Below are 23,566 nucleotides of genomic sequence, written 5' to 3' on the forward strand. Positions count from 1 at the left end.
CTACTTCAAAGGGGCATTATCAATTTAAAAATCTCATTTTCATTTTTTGACTCTGGCCCTAGTATTGTAAAAATTAACGTTTATTACTACAGCTGAAAAAGAAATGTCTAATTTTCAACTTTACGTTGTTCATAGGATCAAACTATGGATAGGGAGCACCATTGCCTATCTCTTGCTAGCATAAGAGCAGCACCCAGGCACTGTTCTGGTGATGCACACGCGTACATATTTCCTAAGGCCCTGCAAAAGTGTTTATTAGAATAACCACAACAACAGTAAACCTGAAACTGAAGAGTCAGCATATGAGCATGTGCACTCAGAAGGGGACTGAAGAGATATTGTTCTTGGTCTCATCCAAAAGTCCCTTCTGAACCTAAACAATGGGGAAGCAAACCCTTTAATGTTGTCTGGGTGTGGTTTGGGGTTTTTTTTTGTTTGTTTTAAGTTCATACCCCCTACAAACCCACCCTTTGTTATTGAAGATCCTAGCAATCATGATTTATAAGTCTTCTGCAAACCCATTAGTGGTCTATTGAGCCCCCCCTCAACTCCCATGGACATGCCCCAAATATTAAGTGACGTCGGTATTTTGGTAGGAAAAATGGAACAGTAGGCTGATGACCCCATTTACTGGTCATTTCACCAAAATGCCTGGAAATTGTTTTAGATCAGGGAACTAAAGGATGAATAGTTAATCCAGTTATGTAATATCATGCACAATTTAGCTTGCCTTCGCTGCCTACTGCATCACCTTTGCCACAGGGTTCAAAGGGCTGAAATTCTCAAGGGCGGCTAAATCAAAACAGATTTTTACCAGAATATGCCAAGTTTCAAGAGTTTACTAACATAGGACAAATACAATCACCACCCATCACAGCTTTCACCATTCTCTCAATCCAACAAATCTTTGTTTTTAAAACGTATCTTCAGGAACATATAAATCTTGGAAAGTTTAAGCTTGAAAGATGAAAATTATGACTAAACCATGTAACAACATATATATTGATGAGAAATAGTCATGTACATCTAGCTACAACACTCACAATTCCTACAATACTCATAGATAATACCACAATATTTAACAGTTACGTATGTTTTTCCACTTTGACAACATTATTGTAACAATGACCTTCCTCTATTCAGACTTGTGTACCTAATTAGTAATTTTCCTTTGCACCTGCCTCTAGGGACCTTTTAAAATACTGAAAGTTAGAAATTTCAGTTCAGAAAAAGACATTCTTTGAGTATCCACCAAAAATCCATCAGCAGCTATTAAAGGGATTATTTAATACCCAAACTACATCAGTTTCCTCTCTCAAACACTGGAAGCATGACTAGTGACCAAGGAACACTTAACTTTGCCCTGGCTTCTCTGAAGTCTTCCTTCCCCAAGGGTTTAAAAAAAAAAAAAAAAAAGAAGAAGAAGTTGTATACATCTAGGTAGCTAAGTTTATGGAAACAAGTAATGAGTTAGTTCAGTTTCTACATATTCACCTCCACCACGTTATTACCTTGTAAAGAATATTAGTTGCTCATTTAGCAATCCAGGAAAGAACATGAGTGTATTCTATGTTCCTATATAATTGTGAAAGTTTCAAATGCAGATCCAGAGAGGACTACAGCCATTTAAATCCATCATTGCAAGAACAAACACCCATCACAATTCTCCTAGAAAGAAATATGCTTGAAAATCAAAACTCAACTCCTTTAAGAGAGTCTGAATGGTTTAGCTAACCATGACTTAAGTCACCAATTTTTGAGGCTTATAAAGATAGATATTTATATTCAGTCATCTGGCAGTTGCTAAAAGTGTTCTTTTAACAGTTACTTGGGGGCAGTCTCCAATTTGATGCAATCCACAGATTGTTTTAACTGCCCTATGTATGCCTGAAGACCAACAAGGGCGTGGGGGGGGGGGAGGTGAGGAATCATGCAGAAAGCTACTTGTGCACAGACATGAACACTAATTGCCCATGTTCTCTTTGGCGCACTGGCAAAGCAGACTGCAGAGGCCTGCATTGCATGTGAAAGCTCTTGGATCTGTATGGCAGCTCTTAGCAGAACATCTCAAGTGCCCTTAATTGTTTATGTTCTTAATGCAGAGCCTCTTGAATACATTCATTTTTAATAGCAGGCTTGAGTGTGGGGCCTATCAAAGAATGACAAAGCAACTCCATTCATTGGTTGTTGCAATGATGGTCTTTTGATTTATTTGCAAATGACAAGCTTGTCAGACCCCTGATTCAAGTGCTGCCCTCCTTTTTGAAGCATCATTAAAATTAACATGAAGGAATTCAGCTGCATTTTGTAAAGTGAAGCTGAGCCTGCAGTGTTGTCTTCATGTAATTTTTTTGCCTTGGTTCCTTCTAATTAATGACAAATGTTTTGACCTAACTGTTGCTAAGCATAAGTGTTTGTATTTTTAATATGTCATTTTGCTATAGTTGCATTCTTGACATAAATGACAAAAAACAAAGCAGCCATACTTATTCCTAAATAAGATTGTCATACAGATCTTTTTAAGCACTTATGAAAGCAGTGTTCCTACCAATACAACAATATTTATTTATTCCACATTGTAAAAGAATGATTAATATTAATAAAATTTTCACAAATGTCTGATCCAACAGATGGCTTTGTATTCTAAAATACAACCTGCACACAACTTTCTTGTTTTTAAAATGTATAATATAGAAACCCATGCTGAAACCAATCTTTTCTTCAGGAAGTTGCTAGTTTTTGCTTTGGAAGTGAGAAAGGAAAAAGTGCAATGTAATCTTAAAAGACATCACCCCCATATTGGGCCTTAGTTACACAAGAAAAATACTTCAACAAGTTCTCACCATTACTACCACTAGCTCATCTTTGCTAGTAATGTTGGAAGAAGCCCTAGCACAGAGGGCACACCGGGCATTTTGACATAGTATTACACAAGTCTCCTCTGACTGGGGCAAGTCAACATATAGTATACGGCACGTGGCCTTTTTACACTAGGGTCCCCAACATAGGTAACACTGTAGGAACTAACCATATGTTAACAATGCAATAATTTTATTTATTAAGAGAGTATTCTACAAGTGTAGATAGGGTGTAAGTGTCCTTAGCAACAAGGATCCATAAAAAACACCTCTAGCCCTGTAAATGATATTTCAGATCTCAACCAACTTTATCTTAAATCATATATTCAGAATATTTAATAAGACATGTTAAATTATTGTGGTTCAATACCATTATCTGTTTTCAAAAGGCACCTCGAAACTTAAAGCCCAAATTGAAAAATAAAAAAAATTAGCAGCATAATATGTAGAAGCAGTGTGGTTAGTGCACTTTGTTAAGAGAAGTCTGCCCCCACAGATCTGAAAATAGCACTTTGTAGGCCACAAAACTAGATCAAGATAGGAAAGCATTCAGTCTGATTCTGGTGTACATTAAGCGTGAGAGAGCAGGATTTTGCATGCCATATTTGTGGCCTTTTAGCCTCCTTATAATTATTCAGTTTTGTATGCCACATTTCATATCCATTTTAGAATGCTAGATAATGTAGAGAACAGTTTAAGAGGGCAATAATAGAAATAAAAACCCAAATCTCAGTTATCTAGTCTTCTTATAATTTAAAAAGTAAATTCTTTGCCAATGGTGCTAGAGTCTAAAATATAAAAACCTGATATTCAAAAAACACACTTGTCCTGGCTTTAAAATGATCCTATAGTCTATGTTAAAACAAAAGCTCGCTACAACTACAGATGTTCTGCTCCTTTTCCAGTGACACCTGTGATTCTAACAAGTTTATGTACTGTACATGAAGTCTCTCCAGACAAAGTTGTGCAGATGGCAGAAAAATAAAGTACATTCTAGTTGGGTTAAATAATAAAGTTATTCACAGAAAGTGTTGGAAGATGACCATTTGAAAGGCTCCCATTGACTTCAATGGGATCAGGACTTGACCCTTAGCGATAAACAGCGTGGCTTATCAAGATCATTTTCTTATGTATTCTTTGTAAATCATAAAATAGCAAAAATAATCTTTTACAGGAATTACTAGATTAAACCCACTTTAGAGTAAGTAGTCATTAAAATATTTAAACTGTTACACCAAAATTCCATATATTATAGGACAAAAGCAGCTTTAAAAAAGTAAAAATGAAGCAGCATGTGAAATGTAGTCACACAAGTGATAAAATCTAAAAGAAAACTGGTCCTATTGTATCAAGTCTTTGCCAGTTAGACCAAAGCTAATTACCAAAATACAGATTACATTTAGAAGTGGCCTTAAAAAAAAAATTAGTGACTAATCAAGTTATCCAACCTCATCCTGTTAATAAAAGGCATCCTAGTGTGTGAAAAGGTTGGAACAAGTATCTTAAGGAAAAAAGAAAAGAAAACACACAAGGACAAAAATTATAGACTGTCAATTCAAGTTTACAACAGCATTAGAAACTAAATTTAAGTACTCTGCCTTCATTTGCACTTCTCCACATGGAAGGCCAATCACAGCATTGAACAACTTCTGCATGAAGGAAAGTACTTCCAGCCATTTATATTGTGTAACACTAACCCACCAGGGAATAAAGGTCAATGTTGCACTCTTGGTCATTACTGAATCATTTGAGATGATCTGTGGAGAGGATGAGATGAAAATCGAAGGATGTGAGAATGTTGCAAATGGCTTGACCTCAGACCAATTTTCATCTCCATCTGTCTAACAGACGTGGATAAAAGCTCTCTTTATGCGACTCACTTGACTGTTTTAAATCCATACTGCAAGCCAGGAATCAGTTAAATGTTGCATTAATAAAAAAAAAAAACAATCCTTTCACACATCACAATTCTGTTTACAAATTTTAAAGTTTAGAGGTATGTATTTTCTCATATTCCTGCAGCATTGCTGAAAAAAGCAACACAGAACAGTAGTGCTTTTCAAAAAAAATCAAGATCCTCAAAAACAAAAAAGGAGTTAATAACTCAGTCTCCCCCCCACCACAAAGAGGCGCTTCTAAACTTCTTAGTCTCCACTATGCTAGCTAAAAAATTGTTATATAAAGACACTAAAAAATGTTAGTTGCAAATAATTGGGTTGGGTTTTTTTTTGTTTTTTAATATAAACAACCTGAAAACTAAAATCATTTGAGGCTTTTTAGTATTTAAGTCTAACATTCTATGAACTCTCCTGTTCATAAGCATTACTAAATCCAGGTTGAGTATTGAGATAAGCATATATTATTAATAACCATTTATTTACAACTAATACAGTCCCTTGTTTTGGCAATGACTGCAAAAAGAAAAAACATGAAGACAACATGCCATTTAAAAGTTGAGGCCCCCACAGTACATCAATGTCAAACAACAGCGTGTCAAGCTAAGATTCAATTCAGGTAAGTGCCACTGCCAAATTTTCTTGTTCCCAGACGTGCTTTAAGATTATTTTATTGCTTAAAATTTAATTTGTTCCAACTCACGTCTCCATGACAACGTTGGCTAACCCTGCAAATCATTTGGGTAATTGGATATCTTATCTTTCTATTGCTCTCAAATCGAATGATTCTGCTAGAATTGTAACAGCCAATCAAATTTACAGGCCTCCTGAGTAATAGACTCAGAAAAGTAGCCAAATTCATCTCCTCTTTACAGCCATATTAACCAGTATACGACAAACTGTAGAAGTCGGCTTTTAAACTATATTTTAAAATTATAAACACTGTCATTACTAATATTCTCACCAACAGGAGGGGTGAGGTTTTTTACTCTATGAAAGGAAAACGATCTAATAAGCAGCAATGGGTACTCATTTCAAATAAAAGGAACAATTTCTGTATTTGGGGCAAAAGCCAACAGTTTAACATGACAGGTAGTAAATGCATCTCTCCCTCTGCCCCACATTTGTATTTGTATTCACTTAAAATCACAAAGTAAGGCAGCCAAAATATTATGAGAGTAAACCCCAGGAGATGACATCCTCACATTTGTTTTAATGTTTCCCCACTGAAAATGTAGGGTGCATGTAGTTTGTTTGGGAAGTAAAAATATCAGGATTTCTATTAAAGTCTCAAAGCATACTATGTACATTTCACAATGCGGAAAATTTACATTTTTGATTCCAGACCTTAGGTTACATTTTTCTGAAGCCTCTCAGATGTTAAGCTATAGAAAGGCCAAAATATTCCAACATAAGTATATGATACACAAGTCAACTGTTACATTTATCAGATGTGGGTTTGGACTTCACTCAACTTTAAAGTACAGTCACTGGATACATTTCAGTTTTCCAATTCCAATTTTCTCTGTAATAGCGCAGTGAGCTGCTCTGCAGCAGCTATTGACCAAGCATTGTAAACAACTGCCCATCCCACTTTCAGCTGTAAATGCTGCTGAACCCAGGCCAACTGGCAGGAATAAGGAACACTTTAGCATCTTGACAACAGCCTTTCACACATCTTTAGTATGTCAGGCCTCTTTTTAAATTAGGCTTGACAGAAGGACACTGTTATCACATCTCCCTGCTAATCCAAATGTTCATCATGTCCCACTTCATGAATTCTGACTTAACACTCAGCACTTACGCACATTCACAGAGGCCCATAACTAGCCTTTCAGTTCCACTGTTTTGTTTCAATATCTAGCCTCGAATACACAATGAAACTGTCTGAGGCCTCATAACTGAATAAATGTAAAACTAAGCTTTACCTCTGGTCAACTGTTTACACCCAATTCTCTTCTTGAAGTCCCAATTCCACCTAGTTGTCACTGTCCCCTCCTAGGAACAAGAGCACCTCCAAAGCCATCCAACATGCATCCAACTTAAAGCATGAAGAATATCAACCACATAAATGGTTCCCCCAGGACAAAGGGATACAATATCTCCTTCAGCTAGATGCTGGTGCTGCAGGCAGAATCTCTACTTTCTATGCAGGATCTGATTCCTGTTGATGCTGGGCCTCTACATTAAGACTCTTCCTTTACAGGAACACAAAGGACCAAGAACTGGCATTTTATTCTCATCTAACTTCTCCCCCTTGGACATCTTGTAACTATTTTAAATCTTACCCATTTTTATACTGATTGTAGCCAGTTCTAAATATCCTGTCACCTTTAGTAACTCTTTCATGTCTACTCTATGCTTATCATAGGATGGGAAGGGACCTCGAGAGTCATCTAGTCTAGCCCCCCTGCACTCATGGCAGGATTAAGTATTATCTAGACCATCCCTGACAGGTGTTTGTCTTGACAAGTAGACTTGGCCCTTTATACCAGTCTACATACTCATACCCACACATGTACCAATGTGCAAGAATGCCCTCTGAAGTTTCTATCATATAGAACTTTCCTGTATCAGGAAGTAGCAATAAAAAACCCAGACGTATTGCACAGCTGGGGAGGCCCCAGGGTTTTTCAAGTTAGATAGTGAACTCTTTAGGCCAATGCGCACTTTTATAGTACCTAGAACAATAGGTTTTGGATCTCGATCGAGGCCCTTTGGGTGCTACCAAAATCCAAATAAAAGATTAGAATGTTGGTGCAATTTGGACTTCAATGGAATGACTCAGACACAAAGTCATCAGATTTGAGGATCAAGAGAAGGAGCTGCTTGGAGTTAGTGTAACATGGAAAAATTCACATTCATACCACAGAAACTGGCATAGCCATCCCCTAGTACATCAAAGTATAAAAATAATACACAGGAAGTCTTTACTGAAAGGTACAATAATTATGCAACTTTTATACATTTACACATCAGAATGACAATATATTACCAAGTGGTGTTGCAAATTTAATGACCAATTAAATTTAAAGAAATAAAGATTTTAGGGCATTATTAACAGTTCCAAGAAAGAAGTTAAGTGAAATGTTTACATTGGCCCTGTTCCTTTAACAAGAGTTAAACTGAAAGAGATTTAGCATTGATTTTGAAGCTATTAAAATCCACTGGACATGTTTCTACACCGATACCAATAGGTCATGCATGTGAATGTTGTTGTAAGCTACTGCAGACATAAGACTCCACGAGCAAGAGCGGCAGTACTGAAAACAGTTTACTACACGATGAATACGTGAAATCTTCGATATTCTATTTTACAGAGCTACCCGAGCTAACTTGTTTCCATCATTTCTTTTAATTAAGCTAAAAATAAAACCTTAACTGGATCTACTACAGGGAAGAGTACAACGATTGGGTTTATCAGAAGATAAGCACTTCTAAAACAATTTTAGAACTAGGCAGACTTAAGCAGATTGTGTAAAACCCAAAGCTTCAGTTATAGATGCCCTTTCCTTATCTTGACCTCACAATAGCTGTGTTTCCCCCCATCTCATGTGCTTAATACCTGATCAAGATGCAGCTAAACAAACAGACCCATTCTGTTCCCCTTCTCCTAAACTGAAAGCTACCTTTTTGTTTTCACTCACTAATCCATAGAAGCTTTTCAAATGGCACAAATAGAGGCAGCAGCATTTTGTTCTCTAAATCAATTTTCTCCTCAGCCATCAACTAGATGTTCCGGCACAGAGAAAGAACAGTCCTTCCCTTCTAATTCAAAAATCCATACTTGCATTGCCCTTGCAAACTGCTAAACAAGCAGTATCGGCAATTCACTTGTGTTCTGTAATATATTTACTGCAAATCCCAATGGCTTGCCTCCTAATGCAGTTTTCTTTTGTGTCTATTCTTGTCAATACACTGACTGGTCACCTTACTTGTAAGTTACTTTGACCGACTGTTTATCCAAGACATCAAAAAGCTGCAAGAGGAACAAAAACATCAGTTGGGAAGAAACTCAGTTTGCTGCTCACTATCTTTAGCAGCTTAATTACTACTTTGCCAAATATGTTTTGTTTTGAAACACCTACCAGAAAAGTACAGGCCACATTCCAGGATATAACACAGGCATATCCCTCATGAGAATTTTGTTTTACAATTTAGTTATTAACACCAGTTGACTTAAGTTTGCAAGGAAACTGATGACTCAAAATACTGCTTCCAAATGCACTGCTGATAAGGGAGACAAGCACCATGGAAAGCTTACCACCATCACATTGTTAACTCTGTTATTCCAATTCCCCCAGGTTGTGCCTGTGTTGTCTATAGGGTGACCAGATGTCAAAACTGAAATCCCTAACATCGGTCGGGACGCGGGACAAACAAGCAAATATCGGGACAGTCCTGATAAAATCGGGACGTCTGGTCACCCTAGTTGTCTATTTAAACCATAACCTCTCTGAGACAGGGACCATCTGTTTGTTCCGTGTTTGTACAACGCCAAGTGCCATGGGGCCTGGTCCACGGTTCCTTGGTGCTAAAATAATTTAAAGAATAATAATAAAGTACCCATTTGTTTAACTTGTGTTTAAATTTGGCCCAACTGCTGAGACTAGTTAAAAGGACTGCAGTAATGGTGTCTGACAAAGTGGCAAGCTACCTACTTAGAAATGGGTGAAGACTACCAGCTCGTTTAGCATAGTCCACTGAATAACTGACAGATAGTAGTAACTACATCATTGACCTGGGCAAGCCAATGATCAAGAGGTGAAATGTTCTGTCTCATTACCAATCCTCTCAGCTTTCTAGTACCCAGAGCTCAGATTGGGTATAAAGTGAGATGACTACACTCATTTAGAAATGCTGATGGTTCTTTTATATATTAATCACACTTGTAAAGTACATATGACATTTTGAGAGGGGAAGAAAGTCATTATGATCCTATCTTTATGTTTCCTTTAAGACACAGATTCTATGTATCTTAAGTTTCCAAAAGTTAACAAAGCCACTTAATGTTGTCATTACACAGCATCAAAATCTTTAGGAAAAATTCATAAAATTGACTCCAATAATTAAAATGCAATTAAGAAAAAAGGCAAAAAATTAATTTATCTTTAAATCCCTTTCAACAATACCACCATCCTATTAAAGAGCTGCAGAGAGCCAAGTAAGCCTCTTAATACTCCACTATTTAACCGCTCCTGGAGATTGTGATAGTAAAAGACTTGGGTCTTGAAAATTGTTTAAAGTGATTTCACATGACAGACTTAACTAAGAGGACATTTAACTCTTGTACTACTGGTTAGTATATATGCAGTTAAGAGTTTTATTATTTTGCAAGAAAGGCAATAAGCCAAAGAAAGTGGAAAGACATTTGCCTGAAGGCAGGTCAAAGATCACAACTATCCACCCAAAGACTCAGACACCCACCTGTCAATTTTAGGACAGCAGAAACTCACCACACACTGTAGAAGTTTATATAACTTTGTCAGTGGATTCAACAGTGATGGCTCTCTCTTTGGCTGCCTGCCACTGAACAAAAGCTAATCTTACACCTAAATAATTTGGACATTAAACACACAGGAAGCTTTATCTCCTGACTTATTCTAGAAGATGACAGACATTGCTGATGAAAATAAAGAGACATTGCTCTAATACCCGATGACAGCAGCCCTTCGAGTATAATATGGCTATTAACACCCGACAGACAGTATGCCTCGGCGCCAGCAGCTGCAGTGCATCCATTGCTGGCCATGGAAGTCACAGTAGGAAAGGACTGAGAACTAAAGTTAATATTTAAAAACCTATAGAATGCTCCCCAGTCGTTAGAATGTAATGTCCTAATGAGTATAAAATCTACATGCAAGTCAATATATCCTGAACATCATCTCCGCTACTACACACATCCAAACACTAGTTGAGAACAATTCTATAAGGTTTTTTTTGTTTTGGTTTATTACATTTTGTTTTGTATTTCTTTGTTTCTATTTATTTTAATGTGGATACTTGTAAAACAGCATAAAAACCTATATTAAACAATATAATGAGTCTGATTTAAGTCTACCAAAGCTAGTCCATGACAAAAACAAGAAAGGAAGCTACAAACGGAACAGTGAGGATAAATATATTTAAACAGACGCTTTGCTCACTAAGCACTGTCCATGCTCCAGAGTTAAAATAATGCAGAAGTAGGAAGTAGGAGAGGCATATGTAATTAAAAACTACTGTAATACATATGCACAGGGGGCAGAGTTAAGGCTGTGGAGGCAACCTTAACTTTGCCATTTCCTGACCTGAGTGCATCACTTTCTAAAAGAATGCTTAAGTTAATGCAGTACATTTTAGAATGGCATATTTCCTTTTGTAAAGGGCTGTTTATAACAAATTGTCTGGAATAAATTCACAAAGGCTTGAATGTTGTTATAAACTCCTGAATTAAAGGATAATGGAACTGTTTACACAACATTAACACATAATATCCGTGCAACAAACCAGCTTTTACATGGGAAGGCAAGCTATAATTACATCACTTTTTATTTGGGTGACACTTTTATTTTAACACTGGTGCAGCACTTCATTGTGTGAAGAGCCACTGAAGTTGTATTAAAAAAAAAAATTCATCAGACCAACAACTCTGAAGGGCTTCACACAAAGCAAGGGTAACATCTACACAGGAGACAGGCCTTCAGAACATTAAAGCTTGTTCAGTGGAAAGTTTCCCCATCACTGCATTTTTCTGTAACAAAGATGTTGTCAGAAATGACAATTTCTTGTGTCCCCTGATGATGCCTTGCTAGCATTTGGTTATAAGCCATAAAGCAGGAATAATTTCAGCCTGTCAGGAGTCTAGCTAATGCCCAGTTTCCCCCTAGAGAGAATTCCTGTCAAACGTAATGAGAGCTCCAAAGGCCCTCTCTACAACATAATGAGCACTTAGGCCATGCTGGTGATCAGCCAGCAAAAAGCATCAATTTGAGGCTGGCTACACCCTAGGGACTAGACGTCACCAGTTTTAATAAGAATTATGATTATTATCTACCAAATGCCTTCATAGTATTTGAAATTTTAAATTGAAAAACATCCTTCTAGACAACTTATACTGAATTGTAACAGTGCTATTTTGCACCTCTGTAGTTTAGGTCTGAATTTGAGGTTTTAAAAGACTCTGCACTCAAGTGGAAGATGTTATATGGAAGACATGAGAACCCACTAACACTAAAGCCGCTTATTTTCTTGTCAGCTTTCATTTTTTGGATCGTCATGCACTTCCCCAGAAGTTTATCCTTTCATCCCTTAGATTATGATTAAACAAAACACAGACATTAAAAATCACAATATTAGGCACACACAAAACATACTGCCTTTTCCAGCTAGACTGTCACAGGTTATAATACATTCTTTCATTTATTTTAAAAGTTTCTACACTATATCACCACAGCAAATAAACATTACACACCATTTATATATAAACATTAAAGCCTGACAATACATAGAAGCTATGGTCAATGTGGAAATATGAGTTCTGAGGTGCCTTGATTTTGTGGACTTAACTTTAGGGTAACATCAAAAGTTGCATTTAGTGTATAAATGCACTAAAAATGTTATGTTCTCATCAACTGTTCTATTATTTTAAACCCATCTACAGGACAGTTACATAGACTTATAATAGGATCAAAAGTTCTTGTAATACTTATACCAGAAGAGGTTTGCATTTAGATATTAATTTTATCATAACTTTGTCACCATTAAGTTATTTGAAGCATAGAGTTTTTCCAGCTGAACCCAAAACAGTTGCCTGAAGTAAAAGCTGACAATGTTGCAAAAAAAAAAAAAAAAACAGCTCTATATCTAATCTGAGTGTCACAAATGGTAGCCCAAATCGTCTCCCTACAAAATTCACTGTTACCTCAAAACAAAGTTGTCATATTTCTGTATTAGTCAATACTTCGAATTTAAACAAATGTATTAGTCAATGTATTCTGTATTAGTCAATACTTCGAATTTAAACATCTCCAACGGAGCATGTAAAGCTACACATCTAACTCCACATTACCAAATTTGATATTTTTCAGGGCATGATAAATTTTAAGAAAAAAATATCGAAGAGTTCAGAGTTACAAAAACAGAATTCAGCTCTGAAATATACTAGCTTAATGAAAGTCTTTGAATATACTGAAGATCTGAAACCTGAACTAATCAATTTCTTTGCTGTGCCCTAGCCGGTCAGCCGTGCTCTTTAATTTAATGAAACAAGAGTTTTAGATGAAATAGCACATATACATCAAGAAAGAATTGTATTGTTGCACTTTGAAATGTGTCCAACTGTGCAACTTCATCTAATGATAATTTTTTTAAGAGGCCATCGATTTCTGAAAGACTTATTGTACCAGCATCTTGATGAAAAAGTGAATGTCAGCATATCTACAGAATACTTACACCCTGCCATTAATGCTTTCTTTGGCAGACAATGAGTACTCAATTGAGGGTCCTCCAGGCTGAGCAATCATTTAGCTTTTCTTCTCTTATGAGGTCCTTAGTGCCTTGTTCCAGTTCAATACCTCTTTTTTATTCACCATTATAGTGGCCATAAGTGTGAATTTTATGGGAACTTGCAAACTCAGTCATAAGAATTTTCCAAGTCACTAATCTTTTCATATTTTGAAATTGCCAGGTTTTCAGCAACTATCAACATATGCTGCAGATGCATAAGAAACTGATTAGACAGATCTAGGGCTGTACTAACTAGGAATTTCCTCAAAGAAATCTCTTTCCTTATAAACCATTTAACTCAAGTGTCTTTGTTTAGAGGCAAGCCATTTCCTATATATTTATCGACATCTTTCAGAACCAGCACCAACACAACCATTCTGTTCTGCAGACCTTATTTGTCCCATCATTTTATATTAGGTAGGGGAACAATGTTTACTAGTCACAACTATGAATCAATCCACTCTTTCTGACATACTGCACTAATTCAAATATAAATCCAAAAGCTGCATTTTAGTACCCTAAACACATTATAAAGTTGGACTATATATTTAGTAGTTATGAACTTAGATGAACATCTTACCTGTTTATGCATTTCAATGTTTAATCCATAGGACATTTCATAATACTGCAAATAAAGGAAAGTACAATTTAAAACCAGCATACAATAGTAAAGTATTAAAAGATATTTGCTGTAATAAACAAAAGGGAAAAACAAATATTTTATACTTACCATCACATAGTGCCTCTGCATTTCTGTCTTTTCACTTGCCAGTTTCTCACATTCCAATTTAAGGCTACAAAAATAAAACAGACAGACACTTTAATGTAAATGTTATGACACTTGTTTTGACATCTACCTGCCCTATTTGCACTTTGATAGCTTATTAGTCTTTCCCCTTCATTATAAATAACAAACTTTAGCCTGGTATCATAACAGAAAAACAGAATATGAATATAAAGGAGTACACAGCATCCATCAAATCAGATCAGACTCATTTTAAATACATACTAAATAAGGCTTTAATATAAAAAAAGCTATGCTTAGAGTGATTACCAAAAATTGTCACAACCCCCAGACTATGGTACTGCCTGAATTACTACAGTTTAAATGAGAAGTAAAAAGATCTTTCTAGGTGACTAGGAATTAGTGTACTAGAGTTCAAAAGCATAACCACAGCAGAAGACTCACCTGCGTTTCAGTTCTAAACCTTTACTCCAAAAAGTCTCCTGATTTTGTACTTCGCTAGCTTGCCAAATTCTTGAAGATGTATAGCCTTTGAGCATTATTTAAAATTTGATATGCCTTTTCTTTTTATATACTTATGAGAACAAAAAAAGTGAAGCAGCTGTAGTTTCAAATAACCTATACCCTTACTACGCCAATATCTCCAATTAAAATAAAATATTAAATACCATTTCTTTGTAATATGGACTGGTAACTGACTTTTTTTTAATTAACGAAAATAGTAAGCAATCAAAGTGGCTGGTGTGCATGCTCACCTTTTTTATATGTAACAGTATACAGTTTAAGTTTTGCAATTTTTAAATATAAGACCTATAAAAATAGGCCCCAGAGGCCTTGATAAGTTGGGTTTTATCTGTATAGGTAAACACTATATACACATAATCACGAAGGCCGAATCCAAACGTCAAAAAGAAGAAAATTTGTACACAGAGCCTTCTATTAATCTCTGCTCAGCCATAGGATACAGCTACACACCAAGGGACACATTCCCTGTTAATGCCAAAAGTACTGTCTATGCAATGATGGGAAAATACACCCTTGATATCTGCAGAGACCTCAGCAATAAGCACAAGAACTAGCAACACAGTTGCCAGCTTCAAGGATGGCATAGCAACCATAACTCAAATCTACCAAAGCAATGAAATTCACTTATCTGTGGTAGCACACTAAAATACTTGTATGCTTTTTAAAAATCCTTATTTGCTCTTTAAATACTGCTTATTTTCATGTTTACATTTTTGCATTAACATTGTAAACAAAAAAGTGCAGACATACACTACATAAGAACTAACCATAACATTTTCTGCTAGGGAGTTAGGGTGGAGAGTCTCTCAGAATACCTTATGAGGGTTTTTCACTTAAGGATCCTACCAAAGAGTTAAATTTCACACTCCCACCCTGTCAAGTATCAGAGGGGTAGCCGTGTTAGTCTGGTTCTGTAGAAGCAGCAAAGAATCCTGTGGCACCTTATAGACTAACAGACGTTTTGCAGCATGAGCTTTCCTGGGTGAATACCCACTTCTTCGGATGCAAGTATTCCCACCCTGAATACTTTACAGATGGTCACAAATAGAACATTAGGTGACCAAGCTGGGCTTAGAACCTACTGATCCCAAACTCTGTCACTCCCATTTTCACCACTAGACTCCACTGCTTCCTACTGAACTTCTAACTCTTATTAAAAGCTTATTTCAACAGTGCCTTGGTACTGGAATGCAGGAACATGAGGACAAAGGCACCCACTGACCTGCTGTTCTGAACACAGCCAGTTACAAAATTCCCCAAGAACAAATATTGACAGTTATTGTGAAGCTCTAAAAACACACAGAAAAAAAGTTCATCTGAACAGCAGCAAAACAGGCTATGAAAACAATGGCAAGGAAAGAAAAGGAGGAGTGAATGACAGGGTTTAATGGTGACTCTCCACGCCACCATCTGGACGCTGATATAAAGAACAGCTTCTCCCACCAGCGAAAGTGGAGACAAGAAAAAAGAAACACACCCCACTGAACAACACGTTGTGCACCAGCTTGAATCCTCAAATGCAGTACATGAGGCCTAAGGTACAGGAAGAATTGGTTATGAACAGAGCATGCTGCACCCACCTGTGATACTGAGCTTGGAGGAACTGAAACTCCTCTTTGATCCGATCCAGAGACTCTGGAATAGTGAATTTAAAAGGCTGACCTGCAGCCTGGTGCGGTGTCTAGAAAGGCCAGCAGAGGAAAGAGCAGGCACAAGAAAGGAAAAATGTTTAAATAAAAAACAGTTAGCAAGGCCATAGGACAGGCATGAAAGATAACCTACTTATTCCACTGTCTGCACAGCTAACTTCTTAGGGACCGTTCCCCAGCAACATGCCACCCTACACTCCAACTGGGGCACTTCCAACAGCAATGGGTCCCACGCTCATGAACATCGCACCCCAGGAAAGAGAGGAAGCTTAATTCCAGCACAGGGTACAATAGGAGACCGCTAAGGAAAGGGGGAAGAGACTTGGGGACCCAACTCAACCCCCCATCCCCGTCACTATTACCCACCACCCCTCTCAATCAATCAGTAAGTAAGGTGGTTTTTACTCCACCATGGGATATAACTGCACAGGGATGGGCAGCAGGACTCCCCCCGCCCCCCCTTTACACTTGTCACCACCATCCCAGGAAAACTAGTCGGTGCTAACTCCTCCCTGCGGTAAAATCACATGCCGGGGAGGGGGGGGGGGCGCACACATCCTGTCTCTGCTCGAGCCAGTTTATTTGGCTGCAACTAAAGAAGGGGGAAGGAGCCAACCTGGCGGCGAGGCGAAGGAGCGTCCCGGCCCCGCCATTGTCATTTATATGCAAATAAGTTACACATTAAAACAAAGGGGGGGAGAAGGAGCCCCTCCCGCAGTGCCCTCCATACACAGGCAGGGTCTGTGTTCCGGGAAAGGGACACGCGGGGAGCCCCCCCGCCCGAGTGGGGGCAGGAAAACCAAGAAGTTGCCCCGTGCCCTGGTGCGGGTCTGTCGCTCTTGGGGCAGGAAGCCCTGGGGCCCGCAGGACAGCGAGGGCTGAAGAGTGGAGCCCTCCAGGCAGCCGGGCAGGGGCCACTCACTCACTCACGCAGGGCAAAGGGCAGCGGGGATCGCCTCTGCCATGGGGCTCCTGCAGGGAGGGGGCGCCGAGAGGGCAGCCCGGCCCGGGGGTTACTTACGGGATGCCGGCTCTGGGGGAACATGGCTCTGGCCGCCGCTTTGCTCCTTTGCAGCTCAATTCTCGACTCAGTCCCCAACTTTAGATCCCGAGCCCCGAGCAGCCCCCGCGGGCAGACGCCGCTGCTCAGCGGCCCGGCCGCGGCATCCTCCTCCCGCCGCCTTCTCCTTTGTTGTTGTTGTTGTTGGGCTGGGGGCTCGGCCAGCAACGCGCCCCCGCCGCTTTCGGAAAAGTCACCGGCAGGTGTCGGCTCCTTGGGCGCGTCGGCCCCAGCCGGTCCCCAGGCCACGCGGCTCCGCGGGGCGGGGGCGGTGCAAGGCGGGGGGTGGCCGCTCCCCTCGCTGCCCGACCGCCTCCTCCTCCTCCTCTGGCCGCTGCTTCTAGCTGCAGAGTAAATAATCCCCTTTCGCAGGCTCGTAACTTGTGCAATTGTAAGACCGGAAACTCCGAGCGCAGGCGACTCCTCTCCCCACAGCTCCTGCCCGCAGGGGAAATCCAGGCCGGGGCGCGGGTGCGCTGGCACCGGCGGGACACTCAGCAGATGGGGGCGCAAGAGAAAGTCTCCGGCGGGCGCCGCGCTGCTCCCGGGCGTTGGCGAAGGGGCCGGTCGCAAAGTAGCGGGGCCCGGCTCCAGCGGCACATGCACCACGGGGAAGGGGAACCACGAACCGCGGAGACCCCTCGGGCCGTTGCAAAGAGAGGCACCAACACCCACCCCTGGTCCCAGGCCACCCACGCCCCCCCCCCGGCGGGACTAATCAAAGGGAAGCGCCTCCGCGCCCCAGCGCCACTACAACCTCCTCCGGCCGGGCGCGCATCGGGGAGCAGCGACTCTCATCAGCGCCCCGCAAGCGCCGCGCGCAGCAGCATCCTGGGCTCTCCCGGGCCGGCGCCTCGCCTCGCCCCGCTCACGGCCGGGACAAAGTTCTTTCCAGCACCCCGGGGTGACACATCCAGATAATGGCGGCCGGGGAAAAAAAACAGCCCCCCAATTACAGCTGCCCCTCCATGGGTGATAGTGCGCAGTATGCAAACTTCGCGGGGTATGGGCCGAGGAGCGCAGCGCCGCGGCGGCAGCAGCAGCAGGCTCTCAGGATACAGGACACAATGTATCCGCCCGCGCCGGTTACATTAACACGCGGTTTCACACTCCTCTAGCTAACCAGCCACCCGGCCCCGCCCACTCGAGGGGAGGAGGGGATCCCTGGCCAATCGCCTGCTCATGCGCCAACGTGGGGTGCTGATGTACTCCTCTCGACTGCCCAATGGGACAAGCCTCTGGTCTCTCCAGCTCTCCTGGCGGAGCTGCAGGACTCTTCCGAGTGGACCAATAGGAGGCCGTGGAACGCTCAGAGCGGCAGGGAGAACGGGAAGGTCGGTGGGAAGGAGAGGAGAGAGGCTGAACTGTCAATCAAAGTAACGTGGGCGGGGGGGCAGAGAAAAAGGAGGAGGAGGGAAAGGGAATGAAGGGAGGCGTCTATTGCTGGGATCTGGTTTATTCCTCCATTTTGCCCTCCCCCCTTTCTCTAGTCTCAATCTGTGAAAGTAACACGGCGAGATAAATACTGCATCCTACCATAGAGCAGGACAAGCTGCAGTTAGAGCCAGACGTACAGTGCCCTGGTTAAACACACTGGATGGGGGGTGGAGTGTTGTGCTCCAGGCTTTGAGCTTAGTGTGCACATATCTATCTGTATTACATTTTTCTTAGAATAATTCACCTCTGGGACCAGACCCAGCATGAAAACCTGTAGCCCAAAAGATATTTTTTCAGAAAATTATGAACATGATAAAATGGGGTTTGTAGGGAAAGAGGATTTACCCATAACATCTACTAGTGGCCCACTATTTTAATGTAGTATGTATGTACAGACTCTGATTTTATTTAAAGAATATAAATTACACACACACTCTTTATGTTGTTATAATACAGATATATAGCCCATCCAAAACAATATCCAAATCACCTCAAATAAAAATCAGGTCTCATTCTGCTCTGTTTTCCTCAGTTTTTATCCAAAAGAACTCAGTGCTGGTCATTGCTGTAAACTGAAAGCACATTTTGGCCTATGATTTTTTATCCTAGTTTACTTTTTAATTCTGATGGACAAATATAGCACACATACATATTTAATTTATAGGTTGCGTGCACATAGTGTACTCCAATAGAGGGAAGTAGGATGAAAGTCTCAACTTGATCTAATGCATTGCAATGCACCAACTGCAATATTAGTTACAGTGACCCTCAGACAGAACTGAAGTTGCCCATTGAGTAAAACTGACTTTTTCTAAAAGGGTTCCACTGGAGCTAAGCAGTTAGAAACTTCCAATATTATAAACAGTTTATAGGTGTATTTGAAGTAGACTAGGGTCAAATAAATTCCACATGCTCCGTGTGTGACTACTGCCCCGCCAAATACTGACACAGCCCACAATGGGATGTAAACATCTTCAGAACACATCCTCTAGTAACAACCATCTTATTCATAACAGAATTTAATAATCAAGCATTAGGTACTAGTAGCTTTAAAATAATGCTTTAATAAATATTTTAAATTATTTTAAAGCATTAAATTTAAATTAATATTTGAATAAATGTTCCTATATATTATTCAGGTAATATATTTTACCTAAAGGAGAAGACCTAAAATATCAAAGGAAGTCACTGGAACAGAAAGGGAGCAATTTTATAGTAAATATTTTCTTACCTTACAAATTAAACTTCCCTTTAAACATGTATGTGATTTATTCATAATTGTATTAAATTTCAGTATGTAATTTAAATTAGAACTGACTATGGCTAGAATTCAATAGGAGTGAAAATTGTTACATCAAACAAGAGCAATTTATGGCTTTATTCAATTCTCAGTGTTATTTTTTAACTGCATTATTACCAGTTTTATCTACAATAAAAAATGACAAAAGGCGGAGGTGGGAGGACAAAAAACAAAGCAAACTCTCATTACCTCTGAGTATTTTGCAAAACACCAGATGAATTTTGCACTCCTCAGAGTTTTGAAATTGAGTGCAATCTCATAAGTAAGAAGTATATTTTCTTCTTTCACCATTTCCTAGGGGCAGTCAACAAAGGTTTGCTTTTCACTAGAAGGCAGTAATTGGGGCACCAGACTGTAAATTTGTCTAGTGGTCCATGCACAGGACTGGGAGTCAGAATTTCTGGGAGTTCTATGCCCAACTCTTCCAATGATTTGCTGTATTATCTCGGGCAAGTCAGTTCACCTCTCTGTGTACTGGTTTATCCATGTAAAAATAGGTATTAGCATATTTAGCTACCTCACACAGGCATTAAGAAGCTTAATTAATTAATGCTTATAAAGCACTCTAGATTCCCCAGATGAAAAGTGCAATAAAATGCAAACCATTATTATACATGTTGTGGGTGCACCTGGTAGTTATGGAGACAACATAACACTTTCTTATCCAGCTTTGGTTAATACTATGCTTAACCTGCTGGCACAAGTTGTTAATGAGATAAAAACAGATAAAGCATTAAAACAACAGTGTATTTTGGAACAAGAACAGAAGTGGATTTTTTTAATTGCTCGCCTACATGAAAGTTGAAATGTCTTGTGATCTTTATTTACCATATTTACATTTTTCAGGGCATGTTTTAACAAATACAGCTCTCTGTTTTCCTCATACCTTTTAACAAGTGCTTTCTGACCTACTGAGATGCTAGGAACAGAGACTTAAGGGTATTTTGAGCCTTTTCCATCAAAATCAGTATGGAAGAGAAGTAAAACCAATAGTAGAACTGTTTGCGGTTTGATTATTTTTTTAAATGAAAGCTGCTATAGGTATAAAATAAATAAGTAAATAAATAAATAAATACATTCTTTCACATATATGGTTGATGGTAGAGGACCAAAATCTGCTCTTGGGTACACCTATGTAAATATAACCTGAATTTAATTCAGTTGGAGTCTATGATGTTTCTTGTTGCACTGGTTTAAGTATTAAGAGCAAAATTTGGATAAGTGGGTAAGTGTGTAGAAAGCTGTATCCCATTCAAGGTAATATTTTCTCCCAGATTGTTATGCTGTAATAATTATACTACTAAATTCTCTAACTGCATTAAAAATAATAGTGTTTAAACAATCAAGCTGCTTTAGTCTTATGTTTTAAATAAACATACAGTTTTCAGAGGCAGCCTTCAATATTAAAATACCAGAAATCTGATTAATCATAATTTGTACTCGCCTGTTTGAAGTCCCCCACTATGAGCATAGTAATGTAATGTTCTTACTTCAAACAGCATAAGGGCCTAATCCTGTTTTGATTATGTACCAAAACTCATATTGAAGTCAGTGGGAGTTTTTGGTGCACAAACCAATCAAGATCAGGCCCAAAATGTAGTTTTAGTATAATATTAGGTTTCAGATGTAGCATCTTGCTCTGTTAGGGAAATGATATTCAGTTTACCTTAGATGTTTCTGGGTTGTTTTTTTGTTTGTTTGTTTGTTCACTTTCAGTTAACATTATTGGTTACAAGCAATATGAATGTGTGTGTTCAGGTATTTTAAAATTTCCACAAAGTGGCAAAAACCCTATATAAAATGCTGATGATGTCAATTATCAAGACTTTGCTAATGCAGAAAGAAACTCTTTCTGAAATTTGTAATTTATTTCACTCTTCTGAAACCCATAATGCAGTGAGAAAAAAATATGTAAAAAGGACAATTATAAAATGCAATAGATTTTATGCTTTTAAAATTCTGGATTTACAAGTTCATTGGATTTTCAGTCAGAAAAAGAAAGTGCACGTGTTTAAATATTTGTTTGCAATGCACAAACAGTACAGCTAGGAGCCAAAAATAAATTAAACAGTGCCTGAGTCATGCAGTACATGTAATACAGTAGTGCAATATTGTTGGGATTATAATTGTTATGATGAAATGCAAAAGGCATACTTGTTTTTAAGATTCTATCTTATTTATAAAATCAAATGCTGTGAGCAAGTTAAAAGAATTAAATTTCTTATAATTCATTATCTTACAGTTAATACCTGTTCTTTACATTTTTTATGATTTCAACTTTTTTTCAAATTAATAATTTTCCTTATGCACAGGAATTTTTGAACAGTTCCAGCAGGACATCATCTCTATATTACCTTCCCTCAATCTCCTGGTGTTAAAAAAATTCTTCCAGACTAAGTAGGAAAAAAAATCAGTAGCAAATCATGCAGCAGTAAATCCTCAAATAAAATCAGATCCAAAGAATCTCTTGTGGTTTCGCACAATATGGTAAAATTAGAGATTGCAGGAAACCAACAAAATTAAATTGGGAACATCTGAAGAGAAATGACCAGGCTTTATGAAAATGACACATTGACTGGCCAGTATGCTTTTTTATCAACAATTTCTTTGTTGAAGCACAGATCAAAGGAACCTGCATATGTTTTCATTTTGTTCTAAGTCTAACTAGAAAATTACATCCAGATGTTTAATAAGCATTCTGTTGGTTTTTCTGCATTGATTAGATATGTTGGTACTGTTTGCTTACAAGTGTAGCTGGATCATTAGCTAATGCAAAGAAATGTTTGCAGTGAGTTGCTAATTAGGTCTTTTGGAAACTCTCCACACTCAGGAACAATTTGTACAGTGGCCAAAAGAACTTGCGGTACTTGAGGAGTTGCCTTCCCTTCTGTGTCTGGGGAAAAACAGTCTCTTTCCCTAATCTTCTTTTGCCTACAGGGATTGCAGTTTGATCCCAGTGGGTTGAAGTGCAAATAAATTAGGAAGAGACCACACACATACACATACACATACACACACACACCCTCTTCTATCAGTCAATCTGCAGAAATGCTATTTGACAAAAAGTTAACCAATATGCAGTCTTTAAAACTAAAATGTGTTAAATTTTCCACCTTAATGTTATCAAATACACACCATTTTTGAGCATACTTTAGAGACAGATGGGGAAGCCCTTTATGATAAATGAGTGTACTTGAATCCATTACTGTAGTACTTATAATTAAAGTAGCTCCTTTACAACTTCAGTACTTTTGCAGAGTACTTAGAGACAGAGACAAAGCTTAGGGGAAGTGAATACATGCCTGGTGAAGGAAAAGGAAAGGGTGATTAGAACCACAGGGAGAGACTCTAAGAAAACTGTTTGCTTTCATAACTTTAATCTTTTATACTGTGTTAAAGCTAAAAGGGTGTCAGAGATATTACCCATTTACAATGTTGTCAGAGAAATTGTTTTAGACTTCATGGCTTTGGCCTGATAAGCTTCTAGGTGCAGTGTCACCTTTCAAAAGATGCTTGACAATGTCAATGACCTTTATAATGAAGACCACCTGTCAGCACATCATGCTTTTGCCTCTCTCTACAGAGACAAATCATATAAGAAAGAACAGTG

The 23,566-nt window shown here is 38.9% G+C and overlaps 1 protein-coding gene across 2 annotated transcripts in view; it reads right to left on the reverse strand.

Moving 5' to 3' along the window:
• The window catches only part of LOC123372520 (transducin-like enhancer protein 1), a 99,320-nt gene extending 81,405 nt beyond the window's left edge, over positions 1-17,915 (reverse strand). For both annotated transcript variants that reach the window (XM_045020665.1, XM_045020663.1), the window contains exons 1-4: positions 17,181-17,915; positions 16,091-16,191; positions 13,971-14,034; positions 13,821-13,865 (exon numbers count right to left, since the gene is read on the reverse strand). In XM_045020665.1, the coding sequence (XP_044876600.1) occupies positions 13,821-13,865; positions 13,971-14,034; positions 16,091-16,191; positions 17,181-17,204 (234 nt within the window). In that variant the 5' untranslated portion in view covers positions 17,205-17,915. The remainder of the gene's footprint in view (positions 1-13,820; positions 13,866-13,970; positions 14,035-16,090; positions 16,192-17,180) is intronic.
• Between the last annotated feature and the right edge of the window lie 5,651 nt (positions 17,916-23,566).

Source organism: Mauremys mutica, chromosome 6, assembly GCF_020497125.1.
Source record: "Mauremys mutica isolate MM-2020 ecotype Southern chromosome 6, ASM2049712v1, whole genome shotgun sequence".
Taxonomy (NCBI): Eukaryota; Metazoa; Chordata; order Testudines; family Geoemydidae; genus Mauremys; species Mauremys mutica.